This window comes from Labrus mixtus, chromosome 11 (genome assembly GCF_963584025.1).
Source record: "Labrus mixtus chromosome 11, fLabMix1.1, whole genome shotgun sequence".
Taxonomy (NCBI): domain Eukaryota; kingdom Metazoa; phylum Chordata; class Actinopteri; order Labriformes; family Labridae; genus Labrus; species Labrus mixtus.
Genome location: NC_083622.1, coordinates 9902802 through 9925489, shown reverse-complemented (window position 1 = coordinate 9925489; position 22688 = coordinate 9902802). Strand labels below are relative to the sequence as shown.

General features: G+C 42.0%; 1 protein-coding gene across 1 annotated transcript in view; it reads right to left on the bottom strand.

The window, feature by feature from the left end:
- Positions 1-22688, bottom strand: part of LOC132983539 (raftlin-like) — a 114633-nt gene that overhangs the window by 14227 nt on the left and 77718 nt on the right. Inside the window, exons 6-7 of the mRNA XM_061049882.1 lie at positions 15815-15933; positions 1476-1579 (exon numbers count right to left, since the gene is read on the bottom strand). Coding sequence (XP_060905865.1) covers positions 1476-1579; positions 15815-15933 — 223 coding nt within the window. The remainder of the gene's footprint in view (positions 1-1475; positions 1580-15814; positions 15934-22688) is intronic.

Below are 22688 nucleotides of genomic sequence, written 5' to 3'. Positions count from 1 at the left end.
CACGGAGTTAGCAGAATTTCTGAGTTTCTTTTGCTTTAATTGAGGGCTATTCACTCCTATTGGTCCGTGCATTCCTTTGCTTCTTGCATCTTTCTATCATTTTCTTCTTTCTTCGAACGGATACAGACTGAGCCTTCTGCCCAAACTTTGCGTTGTATTCGTACATGTTTCTGCATGTTTTCTGGAAGATTACAGGTACTGACCAAATGTTGACCAAACATTGCAATACCACCAGAAACCATGCGGGAAGTGTAGAGCGGTGTAATGAAGCAAATGGATTGGAAAATGGCTTTTTTTCCTACACTGGAACGACTGGTTGGAGATCGAATGAACTTAGTGGAGGTCTGTGTGAGACCACGCCCTCTAGTGGAGGCATTTTTTTTTCAGCTTTTCCTTTTTCCTTCAGCATGCTGTAATTTGTCTCATCTGACTCCTACCTACCCCGTGGCAGAGGTTACAGTCATCAAAAATTACAAAAAAGAAAAAGTCGGTCTCATCAGTGATGGTCTCTTTTCTGGGTCATTAAGAGGCTTCACTATTAATGTCAGTCACTTTCAGAACCAGTAAAAGAAACTCCTCACAGGGGCTTTAAATAAAGGATCAGAGGATCTTACATTTTTTCAAACCAAAAGCCAAAGAAGCAGAATTATAGAGATCCTCAACTCCCCCCCCAACCCTAAGAAAGACTGTAGACACTAGCTGCACCCCCAACCCCTTCAAACAATGAACCACAGCACCAGCACTCCAGTATTCATTACTGCTGAATATTGCTGTTTACTGAGTGTTGAACCCGACAGCTGCTTTGCACTACTTTTTTCTAGACTTCATTGTTTTTTCTATATTGTTTTCATGAAGTGCTTTTAATGGTTGTCTTTCTTTATCATTAATCATGTCTGTCTGCATGTGCTGCCACTGACAAGGGCTGCTTAAATGTTTTTCATTGTTTTTATATAAGAATAAAAATCTGTTCTATTCAATTCTGAAACTGATAAAGAAAGATGCAATCCTTCAATATGCCTAACCACCTGAAGATCCCCATACTTGGTGACAAATGCTTGATAAACATTTGTTTAAGGTACATATTGAGGCATGTATAAGGACCTAAAGTGTTGTCTAGATTTAGCACAGCAATGGCATCAATCTGACATAAAACATTTTCATTTCGTTTGTGTTTGTGACTTTAACAGGTATTTACTCCTTGCAAGTTATTTATGCTTTATTGTGAAAACACTGTTTTCTATCTGACCCTGATCTACAGTAAAAGAGTCTGTAAGATCAAATTAGATTAAAACAAATACTGTAGTAAGTAAAAGTAATATAACGTTATACCATTTAAATGAGTGCATGCAGGTGCTTGATGATTGTTAAAAAGTAATACAAATGCTCGCAGCTGCAGTTCTCCTGATTGCCAACAGATGTCGTTAGAGGTCACAGATCAGTGAATGCATCATGAATACGCAGATGAAAGTCATTACCTGTTAGTCTTGATTACAGGAGTTGGCAGCACACAGGTGAGTCTCCATCCAAATGTAGCCAGGGACTGCAGCAGAGGAACATAATCAGCCTTCACCTGCAGACCCTGTGGAGACAACAAGATGTCCATTAGACAACTTGTAATCATCCGGAACGACCTTAAACCTGCACATAATCCCCGCCCTGGGTCCTCCCTGAACACCCTGCACAGCACAGTGGACGGTTTGCATGCATTTTTGTGTAGCATTTCAATCTATGATTACAGCTGTGGAGCATCGCAGTCTGAGATGCAATCAAGCGCTGTCAGCATTACTTAGGAACTCAAATCCTGGTATAAAAAAAATACCTCTCAGATATGCTGGCTTTGATAAAAATGTGTGTGTGCTGTCTAAGAAAGAAAATGCACACAGGAGAGAATAAAAAAAAAAAAAAAAAAGAGACATAAATCAACTGCAGAAACTCCCCGGTTGCCATGAGTCAACATGGCAACCGTGTCTATTCCTGACAAGTGTGTGTCAGCACTGTAAGTCCTTGAGCAAATAGACTGACTGCTCGTGTGAAACCGCTCACTTTGAGGTAAACATTTTAATGCTATTAGCGCTATTTTAACACCGTGAAGCCAGCCAGAGTCGCTTTGTCTCACTGACAGATTTAAATATTAAAATTTTAACATTTGAATGGATATTTTGAGTGATGAGGAATAACTGCCTGTGTGTGATTCATACTGAAACACACTGATTATTTCATGTACATTCAGAACACACACACACACACACACACACACACACTCACACACTCACACACATATACGCCAACGCTTGGAGAGGAAGTGTGTTTGTGGCTTGCCTTGTCAGACACCTGCCTAAGAATGCAAAACCACAACGTGTGCCTGTCAGATTGTACCTGTCAGATTGCTCGTACCCACCTCAACATGTGTTCGGCACGCACACACAAAAGGAAACACACCCACAGAGCTGCCTCATGTAAAGGGACTCTATTCTCCAAAATTGTACCTGACGTTATGTTCTATGCAAAATAAAAATCATGCACAGTATAAGACAAAAGTGAAATAAAACTACTCAGGCCGTTTCCTTTTACGCATAAAGTCTAGGCTGTTACACTCACTAGTGCATTGTGGGTACTGGAATGAGTCAAAAAAAGGCATTGAACATGAACAAAGTACAGCCTGAGAACTTTCCGTCTATTCATAGTCCTCTGATCAACTGTATGAAACAGAGAGTTGAGAATACATCACACCTACACATGGCACATTAGCCTTCACCGCATTGGCAAGTGTGAAAGTCTTCTCTAATTAAAGCTGCGCCAAGGCAACGTTTTCATGTGGAGATATGGTGGAGCCGCCTTCATCAGCCTCGATATCACAGAGCAGCAGATTAACAGAAAGAGCAAGTCGTGTGCAGTTTACTGATGACAGCATAGTTCACTTTTTTTCCTAACAGGCTGGGGGGGGCCTTAAAACTGCCTACCTTCTCTGGTCCAAACAAATCCAGAGCATTCAGGACCAGAATCTGAAGTTAGACGGAGGACATACTGGCTGCTGCATTGTTGTCAGAGAAGCCAGCACTTCAACATAGGGTCACTTTATCATTTCATTCAGGAGATACCTTACTGATTGCTCCTTTAAAAAAGCTACAGGGTTATAAATTGCTATTGTCCATCCCCCCCCCCCCCCCTTTGCTTTGTGTCCTCATGGTCCTGCTCACCCTGTGGATGATTCATTCTGTTAAAGCCCACTCACTAAACACTCTCCTTTTCATACCAACTACAACGTCTTCATTTAGTACAACTGCATCTACTATCACTCAAGTAGTATCTACCTCTGCTATTTCTGCCAGTACAACAAATGAGATTACTACTTTACACTTTGGAGTACTGCTAACTCTTAGAAAACAGCACTCTTTGGTAGCTAAACAGAGAGAATAAAGAATCGGAGAATCTCTGAGAGACTGATCAGCATGCAGCGCTCATTCTCTGCCATGAGACAGACGATGAGACAAAACACTTAAAGCCACTCCAGCGCACATCGCCTCATTTTTCTTCCACAGACTCGTATTGACCAGGATGACACGACATGCACAAACAGACCTAAAGCAGTCACATATCAAGTTCTTAGTCGCAAAGAGCTAATCGTTAGAAAAGACACAGCTCCAGACATTATTTACACGAGCATTACTTTCAGAGTTCCTACAGGGAGCGGTGCATCTACATTTTTCGGGGGGTTTATGTTGGAACCACTCCCAGAAACAGGCTCTCTTTTTAAAGCTTGCCCGGAAAGTAAATTGAGAAATAATTTTTCTGTAATGGCTTGCTGTTCTTTGGAGGTAGTGGGAGTTAATCACAGTCCCACGAGTCTGGCTCCCCTCTCTCCTTGACTTATTATGCAGGGGCCACCGTGCTGCATCAGCACTCCAGCACCAACCTGAGAGCCCGAAAAAACAAAGTAATCACACCCGCCATCTTTGTCTTCGATGTTATCGCAGTGACTATAAAGGAGGACCACAGGGTAAGAGGAGAGAGGAGCTTATGGTTTAACCGCCTCGGTCAAAGCCACTTTAAATGAAATCTATTTTTTTATTCCTGAGATCATCTCTTGATGCGGTTAAACACCTTATTTTCCCCCTCTAGAAAATGCGTCCTATACCAGCTTTTTTTTAAAGCACAACTCCATAGGAAGAGGAGACTATGTCAGACACTTTCACCATCAGCTCTCCAGGCTGATAACGGTCGCAAAATAACAACAGCAGAGGCTATAAGCAGAACCTCCATTCTGTGTTTTTCAGAAATCACATTCATAAATAACCTCTCATTTGGGAACGTATGTAGCCAAAACAAAGTATGTTTACAGGCCTATCGCAGAGCAGAGGCAACTGCAGGTCAACTCCAAGTTAAGCCACCTTTACGGACTCTGCAACGTAGACACAACAAACCATGACTCTCTTTTGCACCAGCTCTGGATATAGCTGTTATTTAGCTGACCACAGGGTCAACAGGTTGGCAAACACAGTCAGGTAATGATGAAGCAAATACCTTTAAAAAAAAAAAAAAAAAAAAAAAAAAAGGCATTCTGTTCCTGATAGGCTCGCTTGGCCTGGAGCGTTGTCACAGCAACAGAAATTGCAGTATCCACCAAAGCACCGCAATAACCTTTTTTCTGAATGTGATTGGTCCTTTTAAAAAAAAAAAACAAGAAGCATTTAACAATAATTGATGACTATGCTTTTAATTGTGCTGCAACCAGGCAGAAGAAAATGTATATATGACATTCTTCTAATTCTCACCTCGCTGTAACATTTGATCTCGGTTGGGCATAGACTGCATGAAGAATGGACATCACAAGAGCGAGAGAGAAGTGAAGCCAAAAGGTTTACAGCTCCCTTTGCTGACTGTCTGCAGTATAGGTCTTAAACTCCACCTCCTCCATGTTAACAGCTGGAAGAGGTGGCAGACTTTAAAACAAGCCAAATACATGTTCTCAAACTTGTGTCATCATATTGAGTTCTTATCATGCTGATTTACGTCCAAGTGTTCATGTTTCATGAGAAGTATGGTTTGATTTAGTTACAGTGCGGAAGTAACGTCATGATCGACAGCTCCGATGACAAGTCCTGCAGCGTTCTTAACCCGGATTAGCAGAGTAATGGAGGATCGGCAAGAAGTAAGATAAAGAACACTAAGACAAGAGTCATTTCACTTTTTTAAACCGTGAGTGTTTGCTTCAAACCAACACAAGGATGCAGACCAGGGATACTCGACCCGAGGCTCTCGAGCCACATGTGGCTCATTTGGGACTAGTTGGGGCTCTTTTAGGTCCAACTTGGAATAAAAAAAATCCAAAGTAATTATTTAAAAAAGGGAAACATTGTCAGCACAACTTATTGCTTCTTGTAACATAACAATGAGTAAGGTCTTTTTACCTGCTTTTTGTAACATAACAATGAGTAAGGTCTTTTTACCTGCTTTTTGTAACATAACAATGAGTAAGGTCTTTTTTCCTGCTCTTTTGTAATGTTAACAGACAAAGAGTAAGGTATTTTACCTGCTTCTTGTAAAGTGTCTCGAGATAACACTTGTTATGAGTTGACGCTATACAAATAAAAATTGATTGATTGATTGATTGATTGCAAGTCAAGTCACTGTGTTTCCCACACATATTTTAGGAAAGAAAGAGGTTTTTTGATTGAGGCTCTTGCAGAAATATTTTTTGGGTCAATGTGGCTCTTAAGTCTAACAAGGCTGGGCACCACTGATGTAGACTGTATCGACTGGAGGAGCTTTTTTTCCCCGGTAGTTTGGTTCATTGTAATGTGTGCTTTAGTGAGCGGTAAAGACGGGGGTCTATTCCTCTCATGTCTTGGCTACACATGACGTCACCTGTGCAACATGTCAGCGTCCGTCACAGGGGTATTTCGGCTTCAGTTTTGCTAAATGGAAGGAGATGAAGACAGGTTGTCCATATACTGTATGTATGCAGCCAATAGGTTTGTAGCTCAAGACTGGACGCTCAGATGAATAGTAAGGGGCAGGTATTATAAGTTTTCTTCTTCCTGCTCCTGTTTGCTCATGGACAGTGTTTCAGTATAATGAGAAAATATTTCATGTTGTGTTTTATTGTGTTGGAACCATACACTGAAATGAGCAAATAAATCAAATATGAAATTAAATGAAATAGTTACACTTAATGGTTGGTTTGAAAGTTAGGACTGAAAGTTCACTTTTGCCTTTAAAAACAGAATTTACAGTCAAAGGGGGGACAACACCTCGACACACGGTCCATTTTTGCATCTTTTCCAGAGCTTTTGATTGTTTCACAGGATCTAAAAATATTACTAGCTGCATTATAGCATATACAGCCAGGCACTCCCAAAGCACACCTACGCACCATCTGGGGACCTTTTCCCTGCTTAAAACTGCAAATGCTGCAACAATAATATAGCTTAACAGAAGACATCCAAAGTGCATCCAAACTTTAATTTTTTATGAGGCATTAACCTGCCTGTGACTCAGACTAAAGTATGCAGCCTGATAAAACATGATGAGGTAGTCTGGAAAACAAAGGATCAGCCGGTGTGCGCAGATGTTCCTCCCGTGCTGTCAGGGAGAGAGCTTTTATCTTCTACTTTTGCAAGGAGGAGAAAAATATCAGCGTATGATGATTGAAACTGATGGTTCAACTGCAGGTTTCAGAGAAGAAATCATCAGACAATCATCTTCCAAGCAGCAGCACTAATTATTTTATTTTAAAAAGACAAGGGCCCAGAGCTGATTTCTGACAGGGAGCTGCAGAGTTACTTCCTGTGTCTCCGTTTACTGCTTTGCTGAATTAGCCTGCTGGCTAGTTAGCTTCATAGTAGATGTTTTTTTAGGTTAACTCTTAACCACAACCTACTTTATGAAAAGAGGGGCACAGAAGACAAAGACAAGACATTTTCTGTGACATGGTTATCTCAAGCCCGACTCAGATCTGCCCCTCGGAGAGTTTAGTTTTGCTCATTACTTCAACACAAGCTTGTCTCTGATGTCCCCTCGGCCTGTTTCCTGTATTAAACCACACGTAGACATTACAGTCTGAAGATAGGAAGGAAAAACCCTCTGTAGAGTTAAAGTCCTGCCTTCATGTGCTACACCTAAGGGAAATATTACCAGCAAAACGTACTTAAAATCTCCAAGTTAAAGACCTGGTTCTGCAGAAAAAGCCGCGGCCGTGACTGTTTTTTTTTTTTTTTTTTAATAATCAAGCGGTAAGTCAGGAGTTGAAACGTGAAGCCAATGCAGAAATGCAAAAACCTGCAGTTCCTCTAGTGTCCACTTAAGGTGGATGCAAAAGCATTAGGTTATGTTAAAATGGCCATTTTTACCGCAGAGATAAACATCTTTACAGTCTGGTGCAAAAGAACACATTCTGAGATCAATGTTGTTACACACTGAGTGGATGGTGAGCAATCCTCAACTCATCATTTGATTTAAAAAACCCAAGAGTTATTCACAAATGTTTTTAATAAGAGGCGTAGCTCCAATTAAGTTTCACCTTTGTCTGTTTTGACTGACAGGCTAGTTGATTACGTCCATGTTTCATACACTCTGTGTGTATTTAAATGCTACGGATTACCTAAGAGTAAAAGGCCATTTAGTAAAGACAACGAGAGGCACAGTGGTGAGCTGAAAACAAACTAAGCTGCACCCAGGGTGCATTCGAATTGTCCCTCCTATCTCCTTTCACTATCCACTTTACCTTAACCCCGGGGAAACGTCATGAGGTTAAGGAAAGATGTTAGGAGAATTCATAAAGGACTTAGGGAAAGGCGATCTCGTTGCTCTTACAATCCGACCACATTTCCACTAGGCCACGTCATTAAATGCGACGGGCCGGCGGAGGTTAATGACGTGGGTCCGCCGTGTTGAAACTACAATGTTCAGAAAATGGACTACAGAAAACGAATCTAAAAATTTTTCCCCTGTGCCTTCTTACCGGTGAAATAATCCTAATCACCACAAGGTTGGGATTGAAATAAAAGCAATATAGACTACCAGGCTACAAGTAAGAAAAGTGAAACCATCAGCTTCCTGTCTATAAATCAACATCAAAATAAGTATGAAATGAATTGTTACATTTATGTAAGATATAACCTACACATAATGTTTTAAACATACAAATGTACAACTGCACAAAACATTCTTAAGTGAATGAAATATGTTGAATAAAACATCATCTTGATAAAAATGTCTCTTATCTTTTATCCCTTGATCTGTGTCACTTTACGATCATCGTTCATTTTCGTGAACAGTCGGATGCGCGACTTGCTTTAAATGTTGCGGCCGCAAGGAATTGTGGGGCGGCATATCTCATCTCCTTTCGTAAAGGATGGTCCGGTGTATCCTAAGCTAAAGGAGGTTATAAAGGAAGCACTGACCCACCTTTCCTTAACTTTTAGAGAATTCGAACGGCTCTTATCATGGCCGCCACTTAAATGCTTCCGGGGTTAAGGTTAAGTGGATAGTGAAAGGAGATAGGAGGGACAATTCGAACGCGCCCCCAGACTGCCGAGCTGGCCAAGCTTCTTCAGGTGTGAGTGGGCAGGTGCTCTCCTCTGATTGGTCGATTGAGCACAGGTGAACAAAATCAGGCCTGGAGGATGCACCAAAACATGCACGCCCCTTCCAAAGGGTCATTCCCCACTCTCTCCCTGGTTTCCTGCTATCCACTGGTCTTTCTAAAATAAATACCCCAAAATACTGTATATCCTTTAAGAACGGAGACACCTTGATTGAAAAAGGAATAAGTAACACTATGGGGTAATATTTTCCCTCTAAAGATGCATATTTGATACCACACAGAGCAGTGTTACTTTTGGAAACGTTCATTTCTGGTGATCCTTGACCATTGTTGATAAACTACAAAATGTTTCGTTTTTTCTGTTATTTCTTCGTTCTTACACCTGATTAACAGCTGCTCCTCTGTCTCGGGTCTGTCTGCTGACCCTCCTCACACCGTCTGACAGAGCGGGCGACATCTCTCACACACAGAGGGGACGGTGCAAATTACTATCCTACTATCTAGGTCACCTTCTCTCTCACCTCCATGTCACACAGGATAGAGATATCACAGACGGGAGATTTACGTCTACCGCCCACTCTCTGCACAGCATGCAGGCTGCCGCAGGGAACACAAAACAAATCGTACACTGTAAATAATGCACAAGGCGCTATTGGTGAGGGGGGAGGAGCCAAATCTACATGCTTTGTTCTTTGCATCAACAATGTGTTCACATGTGAAGGAGGTTCCCTTTATTTGTCTTTAAACTACGTCTTCAAAGTTTCCTCGCTGCAGTACCGACATGTGATGTGGGGCCTTAATCCCACTTTCTTTAAAAAGAAGTCTGAAGACTGCGATGTGCTGCTCTTCAAAGCGCTGGATGTAAGTGAATTCTGAGAATGAGTGACAACAATGTCAGCGCTGCTAAGCTCCTTTCACTCCCTTTGACTTTGGACTGCCATTTCTTACATTTGAACTCCAGTGATATTAACTTTTCAAGGTGCCTTCCTGCAGCAGCAGCAGCAGCAGCAGCAGCAGCACACACTCTCTTCTAAACTCTGAGGTTTATGAGATGTCGAGATGAAGGAGCGAGTGAGCGAGCGATCCGGCGACATCGTCACACAGAAGAGCTTGAAGTGGTTCGGAGAACGTTTTATTTACCGACGATCATGCTGTGATATCAAAAGCTTTTTGCAGGAATATAAAAAACTATGCACAGAGAGTAAATGCTTTGGGAAATCTTTAGTTAATAAAGAATAACCAGCTCCTCATACTCAGCCTTCAGATCCTCTTTCAATCTACAGACAGCAAGGAACAAATCAGTTAAGCTTCAAATCATTTTGTAAGCTTTCAACTCAAAACAAGCTCATGTTTCAGCTGTAGTTATCGTACCTATTAAAATGATTCTAGTCTGGAAATAGTCCGCTTTACGTCTTGTTTTGTACCTCAACCGTTTTCTTTTGGGTTATTTCTTTACAGAAGTCTTCTGTTGACATGCAGTGGCCTCACATTGCAGTTTAAACCTGAGTTATGGGGCGCTGGTGGAGCAGTGGTTGGTGCACGCGCCCCATGTACGGAGGCTGTGGTCCTCCACGTGGGCAGCCCGGATTAAAATCCGACCTGTGGCTCCTTTCCCGCATGTCATTCCCCACTCTCTCTCTCCCGGTTAAATTGAATTTATATATCGGCGTATTATTCATTTATGATTTTTCTTTTGCTCCTGGAAAATAATGAGCAACATCATCTAGAAATATCTTTCTCCATCACATTAGTTGTATTTTCCAAAATATCTTGAGGTAACTTCGGCTTGAGGTTCATCTCTAAAACGAGCGTTCCTTCCGTTCGTGTTCTTTGAAGCTTAACATCGGAAGACATATTCAAACCAGAGCCGAGATGTTCCACAAGGCTACACCTCGATACCAGCAACATTTCCTTTTAGCAGGACATGTTGGATGTATTTATTTCTTTATTTTTTTTTAATGTTGGTATTATCATGAAACTCAAGTAAAGCTCTCTGCAGGATGTACAGTCGTCATAATGGACCCACTGCAGGGCTGAAGTGGATAATGGTGAAGAAAACATCATTTTGAGGAGAGGCAGGAGTTTCTAAGAAACATCAGAGTCCTCGTAGATGTGAGCCGAGCTGTGCTAGGCTGAGGTGAATATCAGTTCATCTTTTAATAAAACACACACACACACACACACACACACACACACACACACACACACACACGAATGCTGTTGTGTCTCTCCGTGCTCTTTCCCTGTTTTATCTGGAAGACTGAAACGCGGCACCGTCCTGCTAATGCACTTTGTCCCTCTTTTTAAATATAATCTTCTGCTTGTTGAAAACATTCTGACTGAGGTCTGCAGGAGGACATGTTCTGTTTGGTTATTGCTCCTGTAGAGCTTTAGTACATAACATCTAAAGTCCTTTCTGTATCGATTTCCCCCTCGGACATACAAGTTTTGTAGCTGGTCCTAATTGGAGCTTCATAGCAACAACCCCTAATAAGGTATTCATTTTGAGCCCTCCATATGGATCATCCCTCTGGTTTCTTTTCAGGTCACTTTGCTCAGGAGGAAACTGTCATGTTTTGCAGCTGTAATGTATTTATAATCATCTGTGCTGTTTCTTCTTTTTTAAGGATTAAGCTTAAAGAAATGTGTGTATCATCTCTTTAGCGCTGATGACATTTTTATGCAGAGTATGTGCAGCCGTCTCAGCGCTGAACACCCTGCACGTATAAGAACATTTCCCCTGCTTGTCATTTTATCCATTTTGTTGTTTTCCTCCAGGCTGTGTTCTCATTTAGTAGAAACACTTTCCCACAAAAACTTGCATCCTAGTTTGTCAGTTTGACATTTATTTTTGTTGCTTGTTTTTCTTCTGTAATTTCTCTCTGATTCATTTTGAAGTCAGAATATTTTTGACCTGTGAGTTTTTTTCCGTTCCTCTCACACATTGTCACTTTCTTTTTTGTTATTCTACTTCCAAACTTTTCTTTGATCACAGCACAGCTGACGAATCTAAATTAAACTGATTTATTTTATAATTAGGCTTAAAACGACATGAAGAAACAAATAAACTGACTGTATTTCTTCAGTCTCATTTCTCTTCCCATCTCCTCTTCACTGTCAAACACACTGATCTTAGGTTGTTGGTACTTTTTGAAGTGCATTTGAGGAATGATGCAATCCTTAACTTCGGGAAAAGTGACAAAAAAGCTGAACTGATCTGAATGAAGTGATTCTTATCATCAAATAGGTTCTTGAGTTTAAGCTCACAGCACTGAATGGAGAGAGATCAGATTCACATCAAGACAAATCGACTGACTCAACAACTTATCTACCATATATGTGATGTAGCTTCACATGAACAGCTGAAATGTAGACTGCAGGCATCCTTTGATCCAGAAAGGTCCTGAAGTCCTTGTTTTTACCAAGTCCCACTCATATAAAATTTGTCGATATGAGCTCAGTTTATGCACCTGCATCACCAGGTAAGTTGGGATCTGTCCTGTCTCCCAGTTTCCAGAGATGTTTCTCCCATCTCTCGTTCGGACGTGTTGAGTCTCCATCTGCAGACTTATTTAAACTGGTTGAAAAGGAGAATAATATGTAACCTTTAAGTGTTAAGATAAGGAGACAGCTATTACTTGTCATTGTAATAAAAAAAATCTTAAAAAAAGTCAAAAGCAGGACGTTTTGACTTCTATTTTGCACTCTAGATTTCATTTTTGTTATTATGAAGGAATGGAGCTGAGGTTCTGCGACCCAATCCCAGGTACAGGAGCCTGCATTGGTTTAAATGTGAATGGTACCCAGCCCATATTGTCCAACAGAGTTGACCACATGATGGAGGACCAATTCACAAGTTATGATTAAAATGAGGACAGTAATCAAGCTGGATCAAGTCTGAAATGGAAGGAGACGGTGGCGATTCTAGATCCTGTTGGGGTCCTATAGGCAAAAATCAGTTGGGGGGCTGAGAAAGAGTGCTGTCAGATGGGGCCCCCTTTGAGAGGTTTCCTACTGCAAAATTTGCACATTTTAGGCCACTGATTTGGGGACCCCTACTGGTCTGGGGCCCTAAGATGTTGCCTGCTCTGCCTGTTGACAAGCAGCCCCTCTGGAAGGAGAATGTTTTTTTTTTGTCCAGTTCCCCCTGTAGGGCTGATACTTTTGTTTTGTGCACTTTTGCAAATCCTCTGATACGTTAGAACTAATTTTCAGTGAAGATCTGACACTGTCTCCCTGGATAATTCACTCCCACTTGATGACAATATAAATGATTGCCCGCTCTCAGAGAAACAGCGTGTTTTCCTCTCCTAGCTGTCACACTTTTTGATTAATAACTATGTAAAGCATTAGAGGGGTAAAAAATGGAGATGACGCATTCAAAGAAGAAGAAAAAAAAACCCACCTGAAAGGAAGATGTTTACTCTGAAAATGATAATAAACACCTGCAATCAATACCCTGCCTCATTCTTCTTTGTAATTATCCCGGCAGAATAATAATAAGGAGCTGTGCGGACACTTTGCATATCAATTTTAAAACGGTTATCACAATGAACGAGGGTGATGTGAGGCCTTTGTTGTTGTGGCTCTGATTGGGCACGGAGCAGATCGCTCGGGTGAAACAGTTCTCGATAAAGTCCCGATGGAGGAGTTGATTGGATCTCCTGAACACAGGCTGAGGGTTTGATGCTAGCGGTTCACTGTTACTGTTCCTGGGGAAGCCTTGAAACCCATTAAGCTGTAACAGTGTTACCATTCATCTCAAGGGGAATGGAGGCTGGACTGCTGCCGCCACACCGCTGCAAAGACTTTTTTTTTATTGGCACATGTGGCCATCAGCTTGGCGCCGGACAATCACAGAGCCACATTTGGGGGGACAAAAGTCTCCTTTCACACTTGGACAACCACAGGCTGCAAAAAGTCTAAATTCAATTACAGAGATAGCATCGGCAAACACATTCAGACACACAAAACCCAACTAACCCATATACACTTAGCAGACATAAACACACACACACACAGCTGCACTTACAAACATTGTATAGACACAGACACACACGCTCAAACACACACACACACACATACAGATGAAAGGCAATGAAATGGCCGCAAACCCTTCAATTTGCGACAGAAATCAATTTCCAACTTGGAACTGGTGGTGAGCATAGAAGCTAATCGTCTGGTAGATAAGGGGCTTGTGTGCTCCTGATAAGACAAGCGGCCACGACACATGTCCCATAAATTGAGATCTGCCAGATTTGCCTTCAGGGCTGTTGGGGGGGGGGGGGTTGGCTGGAGAGTGAAGAGGGGGTGGAAGGGCACGATGTATGAATGACAACTGATTTCAATGCCAGAAAAGACCAGTCTCACAAAGAGGATTTGTGGTCTAAATGCAGCTGGACAATGCAGATTAAATACATTGTTGAATACGAGGACAGTAATAGAAACTACAGTAAAATTCTTTCTAGAAGACACACTTTTAATATCTCGATATCATCCAAAAAGTGGGCTGCATCCTTCATACTGGTGCGACCAATACACCAATATAAAATGCTGACACATGTGCCTTCATGACCGGAGTGCAGCCACCCCAATCACTCGTGCATGCAACCTTCCGCCACTGAAAATTCACCGCTATTCGTTGTGTAGTGCAAGAAGCCGCTTTGTGCTGGGATACATGGCGAGGTGGACGAGGCTGGTGGCACCACTCAAGGTCATAATCGTGCATTTAAAGAAAAGTGTTGGTATACTTTGAAGTATAAAACTTGTGGAGTGCTGGTTTAATTGAAGAGACCCCTCAGTTACAGACCAAGTGACTAACGCAGGCGGGAAGCGTGACGCTTGGTAAAATTGGTCTCTGGCTTTGGGTCAGCACTTCACAACAAACGATACCATAATCTGAAATCTCAACTGACACATAGATGTCTATCATGATTGCATAATTAGACGGCACAAGGAAGAGCTAAACAATCGGCCATGTTGTGGACTTTGCCAAACGCAATGGAAATCGTCAGGAAGACAAAAACACATTTATGAGATAAAAAAAAAAGACTCCTTCAATACTTAAGAACAGCTTAAAAACATCCTTTCAGTCATTCTCAAAGTCTCTAACCTCCTGGAGAAATAAACACCTTTCTTCTACAAGATGTGTCCTTACCTGCTGTTTTAATGATGATTGTAGATCATTTCAAAAGCTCCCACATTTGTTCACTTACAGGTTGAGATGTGTGTTTGTACTCTGCAAGAAGCATTGTGTCGCGGATGTCTCTCCGCTCATATATTAAAGGTTTTATCTCTAATGAGCAGTATCACAAGATGCCAAATGTTTGTGTAATCACATCGAGTATAATGAGACAGAACAGCTTGTGTTTAAACTGTTTCTAATGGTATGCATTGCTCGAGATAAGTATCTCTGCAGTTATAGAACGATACATTATGAATATCTTCTTTTGATTCTTTCCATTGTGCAAAAGAGCGACTTTTGGAAAAACCCACAACTACTTTTTTTGTGCTTAAACAACTGCTCGGGACGCTGGAGCGCGCAGTGGTTAGTGTGCGCGCTTCATGAGTGAAGGCTGTAGTCCTCCAAGCGGGCGGCCCAGGTTCGAATCCAACCTGTGACTCCTTTCTCACACGTCATTCCCCACTCTCTCTCCCTAATTACCGACCCTATCTCTACAATAAAGGCAGGAAAAGCCGAAAAATTTGAATTTGAATAAATTGAATTAAGTTTGCCATTTAACATTCATCAAATGGCATGAATGTAAATGTTCATAAAGATGGGAGTCATTTGCAAATGAACTGGTTAATTAAAGTCAGATGACTCAAACACTTGGTACAGATAAGGAACCAGGCTGTTGATTGCAGGTTCTTGATTAGACAGAAACAATGCTGCTTGGCTGCTGCTTCACAGGTATTCATCATCCTGACACAGACATTGTTACTTTGCCCCTCCCATGGCACTAAAAGTGTAAATCTTACGGTGTGCAACAGCCTGATATAAAAAGAATCCTTGAATTCAAAGCTGTCTTGATTACAAATAGCCCATCATCTCATAAATCATAATCCCCGATTTCACTTGAAGTTGATAAACCGAGATTGATGAATCACAGCCACAGATGTGCCTTTCTCCCTTTTTAAATGTATTTTCATGTTGGGTAAATGTGACATAGTGGTGTGCATGTATTGAGAAATGATGCAACATTGAAGAAAAGTGTCCCCGCCTACACAGCATTCCCATAACCTGCGACACAGACCAAAGACACTCACATCTATGACGGTCCACTGCTCCACCACGATGGCGTCGAATGTCGTCGCGGCCACATTCGGCTCGCTCTCGCTCCCCTCCTGGAAGATGAAGACACTTTCCACCGATTTAGGCATAACATCTGCAGAGAGGAGGGAGAAAAAAAAAAAACCAGGGCGTGAAAAAGAGTATTTACCGGATGGAGCGTGTCCGTCTTGTCTCTGCTGCTGCTGCTGCTGCTGCTGCTGCTTTAGGCCCCGCAGGCCAGAGGAAATGGAATGATATCACTCAGCCACAGTCACACACAAGCCTTTATTACATAGCCAGTGGTGTGGGCCATTTGTATGAGCAATGTGCACTTATACATTATGCAGGAAGACAGTGTTAAAGACGGGAGCAGGTATTCCCCTTCTGGGATGTTAAAAAAAGAAGAGGAGGCATTATGCGCTACAATCGGGAGGTTTTCAGGACCCTGCAGAGCCCTGCTGGTTTTCATCACAGAGCACTAAACAGAGGCTAATTACTGCTGGGAAGAAAGGTGAAAGCAGGAGCTGATGGATTCGGGGAATCAGGACTGCTTTAAAAAAAGGACGGAGAGATTTTAGCGATGGCAAAAAACCTAGCCACTGATTTAATGAAGTGTGTCCGGGAGGCATTAGAGCATAAATCCTTTTGCTAAGCCTGCATAATTCACCTTAAAAAGACTTGAATTAAGTGAGCCACATAAAAAGACATTGACGTTGATGCTTCGGGCCACTAGTGAGATTGTGTGCCGCTGACCAAATAGATTTTCTAAGCCTCTCTTCTGTTTGGGGGGCTAACAATCTCAGGATTGGCATACGAGACAGAAACACAACACTGACCCCCGTGAGCAGGGGTCCCTCTCCACCCGACGTCTCTTGTTATTCATTTGATGCACATGCACGTTAAACGCAGGCACGCACACACTGACACAATGCACGCCTAAAGGTCCGGTCTACCCGGCTAGCCTGAGTGCTTTCTCATTACTCCCACACCATTTACACACTAATACAGTTTGCCGGGGCCCAGGCACCAATACGAGACACTCCACATTTCATTACTGGGCCCTAATAATGGAGGGATGAGGGGCTGCTGGAGAGCCTGTGGAGAAGAAGGAAGAAAGAGACAGAGCCAGCGAGACAGAGGGAGAGATAGAGTGGAGGGATGACGGGCTCTTTTATTTCCCCCCTCCCTGAAAACCCATTTAGGACCCATGCACGCTCAATTGAAGACATCTCACAGACATCTACAGCCTCTCTCTCAAATACAGACATTGTCATTGTTCACCCCCATTCACCCGTTTTCGGCCTTTCTCTTCCTCCTCTCCCACATCGCAACGCTTCTCTTTCCCTCCAGTGCAACGCCTCTCCCTCTCATTGACCTTTGTTCACACATACAGGCTGTTTTCAGGGATGGCTGGCGACCAATGGTAAGCCCCTTCCCTATACAATAAAGATGGGAAAATTATTCTTCAAATATCTGACAACAGATTTTTCTAAATTTTGGTAGAACCCAGAGTAGCTACCTAATCTAATAGTTACAAGAAAAAAACATGTGCTATCTCGAAAGGGGCTTTTTAATTTATTTATTTTTTTACAGATGATGCCCTATAGCATCATCTTCCATTCACTCACTCTGTATTTTAAATGAGTAACAGCGTTCATGACAAGCCTCCTTGATTTGCTGATCATTGGGGCTAAATTCATTCAGCTGACCGACTTCTGACCAATGACACGACCTCAGTGTTACAGACTGTAGAGATGCTAAGAAACTAACTGAGCATCCGTCAACTTCATAAACGACCTATTTTATTCAACATGATTTAGTAAAAAAAGTATGTTTGCTGAAATTGCCGCGATTACACTGTTAGGTTTATTAGACCATTAAAGGCAATTTCCATAATTTGTTAGCCTCAAGTTAAAACACACTTAAATTTGCATCCCGGTCCTTTTGTGAGTTGCAAAAGTGTTTTTTAAAAGTTCAATAATGACCTGATGTTCCTCTGATTTTCATTGACCAGTGTCCTTCAAGGTTCAAGGTTGTCTTTATTATCCCTGCGAGAGGGCAATTTGTTTTACATAGAATGGACAATAAATAAATACAGTAGATAAGAAACAGATGGAATCTATCAGGTGAAATGATCATATTGTATTCTTCATATTGTCTTCATTTTATGATTTGCGACGTGAAACACATCAGTTCCACAAAATGCCCACCACCTGAATCCATTTCTTCAATTAACCAGCAGCCTCCTTGAAAACAAAAGACACCAAAGCCCACCACCACCGGGTCCCTGCTCGCAAGACAGGGATCACTCAGGTGAGGACGACACCGAGTTTCTGTCTGGTAGCTCTGGAGGGTGCAGCGTCTCTCGATTGATAATTCACACAGACGCCGAGCAGGGCGGAGAGAAAGAGGCAGAACGTGTGGAGTGGATGAGAAGGAGTTGGTTGCTCGGGGCGTCGAGTCCGTCAGGGGAATGCACCGGTTGCTTGCACGAATAAACATTATCTCGCGCCTATTGACAGAGAGCAGAGCTGAGCAGCCGCCAGGCCGCCTGAGAATAACTTGTTTACACTTGCAAAAACCACTGTGCACTGTGCACCCTCAGTAAAATTGTTCTGCAGCGCCCCCCCCCCCCCCCCCCGTGACTCACACACTCAAGGTCGCGGGGCGAGGCATGCTAATACAGTCACACTGAAAACAGAGAGTGACAGCGCTGGGACTGAGACACATTTTTTTTAAAAAAGGAGAGAGAGTGAGATGGCTGGAGTGACAGCAAGTGACACCCGGTGACGTGCAACAGCTGAAATCAGCACCCAAATGTCAGAGGAGAGGATCAACAACAGACACCCGGTGTGCAGAGACGACGCTGACACAGACACTGAAAGTTGAAGTGTTGAATTTGTAGTAGTTTTTGGTGTGTGGGTGTTTGAATGTGCGTGCGGTCTTTGTGTGCACATATCAAATCAGCTTGTTTCTAATATTCATGGACATGTTCACAAACCTGCTGTTGAACATCGATTTCTAGCACACAGTGTTTCCAACAAGCAAACAGCAGAGAATACAAAAGGGGAGCTGCATGGTAATGTGCAAGGAGTTCGCCTGATGCATCAAAAACAGCTAATATCGATATCGATGTATTAAAATAATAGTGTTTCTTTATTACCTTCTTCATAATTCATCCTGTCTGTTTTTCAGTTGAGCTGTGTTTTTTGACGTCACTGGAACATGACTTACAATCTTCAAAATGCTGATCTTTCAGGGACGACATGAGGTGTTGTAGTACTCGAAATCGGTCTTGGTCTCAAGACTTGTTGAAGGTCTCGGTCTCGGTCTTGGAATCGAAAGAAGTTTAACTCGGTCTTGTCTCTGTCTCGGACTGGGCGGATTAGAAATCAAGACCGGTCAAGATTTTTCCACGTCATCACTGTGATTAGAAGGAAACCGCCCCTTTCTAAAAGAATGAATATTTACGGTCCTGGTCTTGACTCCGCCTCGGCCATCTCCTTTTAAGTCAGTGAAATGCCTCCTTACTGTCTGCTGTGGCCTTTCAAATAACGTTAAATCAGTTTTTTAATTTCTAACTATACTTTCATACTCTTAACTTAACACTTTTGTTATTCAGATTTAAGCTCTGACAGTTATCAGTTTGTGTCCTACTGTAGTATTTTAAAGACAAAGAAGGAGTATTAAGGGACTGAATCTGCCTGAGGATGGATGTAGATTAAGAGTGAACAAGCAGGTTGTCCAGACTGTGAGCTCGAACTATAATCTGACATCAGCTCAGTCTGCAGGCTCAGACGTCCAACAGACAGCTGGGGTGAGAAAAGAGGTGATTCATCTGTGTCTTTAAATGCCCTCCAGCTTCTCTGAGCCTCAGAAGTGTTAAAGTGACATGTTATATATTTATCGGTATCCCATTTTATGTATGCTGTCTGCTTTTGGCCTTGGGAACAAGCTGGGCATGACAAAATAAAGCTTTTTAAATTTAGCATTTAACAAATAACTGTTGAAGTAACAGATGTCTGGAGCGTGGGGAACTCACTGATTGGCTGCTCAGAAGTTAACTGCTGCAGAGACGCTCTCACCCTGTTTATAGATATTCATTTTGGGTTAGACTTTAGTTCGACATTGAACATTTCCTACAGATGCTTACATCTGTTTTAACCCTAACCCTTTTCTATGAATATAAAGTATCTAAAGAGCCAGTGAGGAGTTTTTAACTGGTTTAAGAATAGACTAAAGTTAACAGTGATGGCTTCTTATGATTTACAAAGAAAACAAGACCGTCAGCGACAATACTGACTATCTCTATAAAGTTATTTTTAACACCTGTAAACGCTGCCACACGCTTGGTGTAGGACGACTACAATGGAAAACAATAGTCACATTGAGTGATACATTTGACAGTTTCAAGAACGCAGAGTGAGATTTTTCTGGTCATAAAACTGAAGCTTTGGGTGTAAAGGACAAAATAAGATGTACCACTTTGTCCACAGGGGTCGATAAAATCAATAAAATGGAAAGTTCCTCACAGGGGTTATAACTGTTTATGTTTTTTTTTAGGAAGAGCAGTGGACTATTTATTTATTTGGATAATGTTTTATTACTGTCAGACAGGACAGGCCATGCAATGTAAAAGTGAATTGTTGTTGTTGTTGTTAGGACAGACACTGAGCGTCCCTGTGAACTCTTCAACGATTGCCGATGCGTTCCAGTTTGTGTGCATGGAAACGTCTTTTTTATACAGACAGATAGTCCAGATGTTTTCGGCTACTGATCTCTGAACCTCGGTGACATTAAAGCTGGTTAAAGGCGTCATGAAGACATGAAAATAAAGAGCTATTCATAGATGGATCATACTTTATTAGCGAAACCTGCACAGCCTGCAAATTAATGCAAACAACTTCCACGGCTCACCGCTCTGAATTTCATAAATTAAATGTGCCCATTTATCTTTTATAACTGTGTTTATACGTATATCCATGATTCATGTGGGTCATCACTTCACATCAGATTGATCCTGAAGAATCTCATCCCTGTTTATTTACACTTGATAATAAGTTAGAATGATATAAAAACGTCACTCGTGTGTGTGTGTGTGTGTGTGTGTGTGTGCACATATCAGTTGAAACTTGAAGGGTTCTGGTCCAGCTGACTGCAGCCGAGCCGAAGGTGACCGTGGTCGTGTCTGCTGACATGATTTAAACATGTGTGCCATGCGCTGCGTCAGAGAGCTGGAGACGGTTCCGCTGACAGCTTATCTATATTTCAAACAGGATGAGCGGACGTCCAGAGAGAGAAGGACACAGAGAGAAAAGGGACGAGTGTGTGTGTGTGTGTGTGTGTGTGTGTGTGTGTGTGTGTGTGTGTGTGTGTGTGTGTGTGTGTGTGTGTGTGTGTGTCTGTGTGTGGATTGGATGTCGCTCTTCCCTGCGGAGCCACAGGTTTCGCAGCTGGCAGGATGGTACCTGCGGGTTACCGGGCAGACTTCAGCTGGTAGAGAAGGAACAGAGGATTGACAGCGTGATGATTGGATACCAGGGGCTGTTTATGAAATGTTTGCTTTGATCTGAATACAGACAGGAGGCGGCTGAACACCTGCTTTAGGTCCAACACAACATTTGCAACACATGATTTTCTATTTTCTTATATCATCATCTATGTTTTTAGACTGTATAGAGTCGTCCATGCACACTGGACAGAGTGAAGCAGAGGGCATGTTCTGATGCTTTGGATTTGGTAAACACTTAAATTTGCTCTCTTATAGCCGTGGACAAGTTTAATCTTACATGAATCGTTGGACTTAAACAAACACTTCTTTACATTTTTAACTGTCGGATTTCAAGATAATTAAATTTTTGAGATTGCATCTTGTTCAAAATGATGTAAAACATGTTAAATGACTGATTCAGTATCTAACCATCAGAAGCAATTAGAGTTCAGTTTCTATCCTTAGGGCACACTGTTACATGAAACACTTACTTGAATTAATGCACAGATGTGAAAATGGATCTAAAATTGTGTAGACAGATCCGTACAAAGACGTACAGGTCGACCGATCTGAGTTAAGATTTGAGGATCTGTGTATGGTGAATGGACTTCACATTAACACCCATTCACACTGATGGTAGAGGCTGCTATGTAAACTGTCCATAAGTATTAGCTTATCCCATTCATACACATTCACACACCGCAGATAATGCAGCGGGAGCAGCTTTGTGTCTTGTCCCAAGGTTACATCAGACATGTTGCTGCAGGAGCTGGGGATCAAACCCTCGACCCTCCAGTTGAGAGACGACCGACTCTACGACTGAGCCACAGCCGCCCGAGTGTATGCATTTGTAGATATTTATCTATGTGTCTGTAGATCTGTGTACACTTTACTGTGGATCTATTTACACATTTCCAAATCGTTTTTCAACAATAGTAGCTCCATGCAACTTCTTGAACTACACAAAACCCCAAAATGTGGAACATCGACGTCAGCAGTTTTTGTGTTGATAATCTCTTCCATTGTCAAACCGTTTGCTGAACTTTAGCACACTGTGGTATCGATGTGTAGAAAGGGTTTGTCACACTTTCTACTCTTGAGAAAGAATACAGGATTCTAGTGTCATTCATTTGAGCCCTGTGACTGCGGACATTTCTTATTAACAAGTTGGATTCCTAAATGGATTCCTGCAGCTAATCAGCCTGAGTTTTAACTTTAAACCAAGTACCATGTACCTTTATTGGTTTCACTTGAATCACCTGAGTGCATCTGTTGTGTGCTTAAATTCACCCAAACACAGCGAACAGATAGAAGATATCGGACTGCGTTAAGTGAACACAACACTCAACCTGTCTTATGACTACAACTCAGAGGTGGAG